This window comes from Myotis brandtii, unplaced genomic scaffold, assembly GCF_000412655.1.
Source record: "Myotis brandtii unplaced genomic scaffold, ASM41265v1 scaffold187, whole genome shotgun sequence".
NCBI classification, from domain to species: domain Eukaryota; kingdom Metazoa; phylum Chordata; class Mammalia; order Chiroptera; family Vespertilionidae; genus Myotis; species Myotis brandtii.
The window spans coordinates 1,503,581-1,507,613 of record NW_005356944.1 but is presented as its reverse complement, the minus strand read 5'-3'; the positions used below and the strand labels follow the sequence as shown (position 1 = coordinate 1,507,613).

Below are 4,033 nucleotides of genomic sequence, written 5' to 3'. Positions count from 1 at the left end.
TCCGGCGCTCTCCTCCGGATGCTGGGGTCCCGGCGGGAGGTCCGCTTTCCTTACCGAGAGCCCGGGGCCCGGGAGGGCAGTAAGCTGGGCCCCAGCCACATCCCCATCGTGCCAGGCCCGGTCCCCGCGCTGCCTACGAGCCGGCCCAGGGCCCCTGCAGGTTGGGATCTTGGCTCTCCTTCACCACGAACTGGCCCTGCTTCCTTCCCAAACCCAGACTTCAAACACCGAATCACTGTGCAGGCCTCGCCCGGCCTGGACCGGAGGAGAAACGTGTTCGAGGTCGGAGCGGGGGACTCACCCACCTTTCCCCGGTTTCGGGCCATCCAGTGTAAGAAGCCTCACCTCCCTCTGTCCTTGCCCCACCTCTTACCTTTCTGTCAAACCTTCTCCTCGGCCCCAGTCTCCCTTCCCTCTCAGTCTAGACTGGTACCTTCGCGTTCCCCGAGCAGCATTTATTTTACTAACTTGTAAAACGTCAAACAGTTGTAGGATACTAGTATTTTCTAATTTTATATGAGTCCTCGTTTTTCTAAATGTCTTGGTGATATTGACTTAATTCCTCACAATAACTTTGCGAGGGAGCTGTCCTTATTAAGTTTTATAAATAAGGAAAGTGAAAAAAGTAACTTGCCTAACATTACACAGCTAATAACAGTGCAGAATCCAAACGCAGGTGGATTTCTGCCGTGTCTGTACTAACTACTAAACAGCAAAGTAACTACTAAACAGCAAATGCCCGCTGAAGGACTAGATGAGATGCCCCCCCCCCCTGCTGCCTACCCCAAGACCCAAACCCACCTAAATTCTGTTAAGTTCTCTGTGTCCCAAAGCCCACCCAGAGATGGATTGGAGCCCAGCATGTTACCTCTGGAGCCTGATTCTCGTGATGCCAGAGCACAAGGATCAGAGCTCTTGACCTCAGCTCAGACTCCACTGGTTTTCCCTCCACAGTGGAGCCTGCAGAACCAGGCCAGGCATGGGGCCGCCAGTCCCCCCGACGCCAGGAGGACTCAAGCAATGGAGAACGCCGAGCATGCTGGGCCTGGGGTCCCAGTTCCCCCAAGCCTGGGGAAGCCCAGAATGGGAGGTGAGTGCCCGAGTGCCCCCAACTCCAGTATTCTCTGCCTTCCAACAGTCCTGGACTCACAAAGCACAACTCCCTTCCCCTCCTGTAACCAGGAGAAGGTCCCGCATGGACGAAGCCACCTGGTACCTGGATTCAGATGACTCATCCCCCTTAGGATCTCCGTCCACACCCCCAACACTCAATGGTGAGTGGCCTTGTTGGCCCCCAGAAGACTTTTTGCTGCACTCTTTCTGCGGGTACTGTGGGGAGACGACCAGAAGCCAGCAGGCACAGCAAAGCCAGCCCTAGGACCCAGTTCTGAACTGTAGGCCCACAACTGAGCTGGATGAAGCCCAACCTCAGGGAGCCCAGAGTCTGAAGAGGGCTCTTTGCTGGCCCCAAGGCAGTCACTGTGCCCTCAGCAGGCTCTAGGGAGGGAAGGAAGATGGAATGGTTACCTGAAAGGACATCACCTGCCCCGCCCAGCTACCGGCTGAGCACTGGGTTACCCTAGCGCAGTGGTCGGCAAACTGCGGCTCTCGAGCCACATGCGGCTCTTTGGCCCCTTGAGTGTGGCTCTTCCACAAAATACCACGTGCGGGCGCGCGTGTACAGTGCAATTGAAACTTCGTGGCCCATGCGCAGAAGTCGGTTTGCCGACCACTGCCCTAGCGCAAGCCGCACTCCAGTCGCCCACAAGAGTACAGGACCTTAACCTCCCAGCCCCCTGCAAGAACTTCTTTCCGCTCCAATTCAGTTCATTTCCGACACTCTTTGCCTGGAGTTAGTTACCTGGACCCCACGGGTTAAGGGCTCAGTCCCTCAAGACTGCTCCCACTTTAGATGCCAGTCCAGGTTGTCACCTGTGTTTCTGACCTACTGGCTATAAATTGGAGATCCCCACAAGCCCTCCTCAGGTTTGATCATTTGCTAGAGCATCTCACAGAACTCGGGAAAACTTTACTTACTAGATTACCAGTTTATTATAAAAGATACAGATCAAGAACAACCAGATGAAAGATGCGTAGGGCAAGGGGTATGGGAAGGGGCGTGGGCACCAGCACCCTCTCCATATGCACCACTTTCCCAGCATCCAGATGTGTTCAGGAAGTTCTCCAAGCCCCTCAGCCAGGGTTTTTATAGAGGCTTCATTAAGTGGATATGATGGATTGATGAACTCATTGGTGATTGAACTCAATCTCCAGCCCCTCCCCTCCCTGGAAAGTTCCAGCTCTAAGGATGTGGCTGGTTCCTCTGGCGACCAGACCCCTATCCCTAAGGGCTTTCCCAAAGTCACCCCGTTAATATGAACTCAGGTGTGGTCAACGGGGCTTGTTCTGAATTTTAAAAGGTGCTCCTTTACCTTTGTCACTCTATCACTTAGAAAATTCCCGGGGTTTTAGGAGCTCTGTGCCTGGAATGAGAGGAAGACCAAGTATATATTTCTTATTACAAATCACAATACCAGCTTCCCAGAGGAGGCAACATCTGAGCTGGGTCTTGATGGGTGGGGAAGGTGTGCTGGGCAGAGGGTATGTGTGTGCGCAGACGTGGGGCTCACCAGACCTGAGCAAAAGGAAGTCCGGCTGGACTCAGAGCAGAGTTGAGAGCCAGGCAGTGACAGGAGAGCACTAGGCCTGCACCTCCTGGTCTGTGAAGCCCAGTGCAGCCCTGACAATGGAAGTTTGTCAGTAGAAGTTTGTCGAATGAATGAGTGAGCAAAGCTGGAAAAATAAGCAGGTGCCGGTGAAGGAAGAGCCTGAAAATGGTGGGGAGTTTTTATGCAGAGACCTGTCTTCAGAGACAGAGAGACTGGGTCAGGGCTGTGGCTGAGAACAGGGACCCCCACTCCCCAAAAAACAACAACAAAGAAACAAGTTCTGATTCAAAGTAGAAGCTCAAACAACAACAACAAAAAAAAACAAGTTCTGATTCAAAGTAGAAGGTCATTTTCTCCCAGTTTTAGTTCTTTCTCTTGATACCCCGCCCAGTGCTCCACTCCAGGCAGGCCCACTCTACATTTGGCCCAAAGAGACAGGGAAGGTGCGGGGGAGGCTGGGGAGGGCTTTGAAAGCCCAGCCAAGGAGCGTGGACTTTCTTCTCTTGGCAATGGAGAGCCATGGCAGGTTCTAGAGCCAAGGAGGACCGGACAAGATTGGGGTTTGACAGGCCCCCTAGGCCCACAAGTAGGACACAGATGTCCTGAAATCAGAGCAGAAAGGTTGGAAAGTGGTGGAGAGCAAAGGCTCTGTTGCCCCTGCCTAGAGTGAGGCCTGCTCCGCCCCATACTGGCTGTGCAGCCTTAGACAAGCCCTTAACCTCTCTGATCCTGGGACTCTTGAGGAATGAGATCGGTCAACGTCATTCCCTAAGTCATTCAGCTGGGGGCTGGCACGAACAACAACCTCTCTGAGCCTGTTTCCTCGTTTCGGGAATAGGGACAGTGATGTTGTGTACCTTGGAGTTCACCTGCTGCCCCTGCAGTGGGGACAGGCAGGCAGAAGGACCAGGCTCTGCCCATCCAGGAAGAATGTGGGCACAGGGCTCAGGCCCGAATCCCGTCCCTGGGGCCCTGCAGGTGCTCCTGGCTGGCCTTTGAGGATCTGGCCAATGCTGCCTCCTGGTGACCTTTTCCTCCCCTCCTCCCTCCCCCATCTCTGGCTCCAGGGCACGGAGCTGCCTCCCAGGCTTTGCCCCTGCTGCTGCTTTGGCCTGCACCGCCTCCCCCCACCCCCACTTCTTGAAAGACCTGGATGTGTGCGAGGGGGGAGGCATGATGGGCGGGGTCAGGGAAGATGTTAACTCAGACCTCATACCAGGGCCAATGAGGGATACCAGAGCACCCCACCTGAAGGTCCCCTAACCTATGCCCCACCCTCGCCACCAGGTAACCCCCCAAGGCCGAGCCCAGAGCCAGAGGAGCCCCGGCGGCCGGCCCCGGCTGAACGCAGCAGCGGCTCTGGG

General features: G+C 55.1%; 1 protein-coding gene across 1 annotated transcript in view; it reads left to right on the top strand.

Annotated features, from left to right (window-relative positions):
• MAP3K11 (mitogen-activated protein kinase kinase kinase 11) overlaps window positions 1-4,033 on the top strand; it is a 12,954-nt gene that overhangs the window by 6,936 nt on the left and 1,985 nt on the right. Inside the window, exons 6-9 of the mRNA XM_014538213.1 lie at window positions 3-331; window positions 955-1,090; window positions 1,183-1,274; window positions 3,957-4,032. Of these exons, the coding sequence (XP_014393699.1) occupies window positions 3-331; window positions 955-1,090; window positions 1,183-1,274; window positions 3,957-4,032 (633 nt within the window). The remainder of the gene's footprint in view (window positions 1-2; window positions 332-954; window positions 1,091-1,182; window positions 1,275-3,956; window position 4,033) is intronic.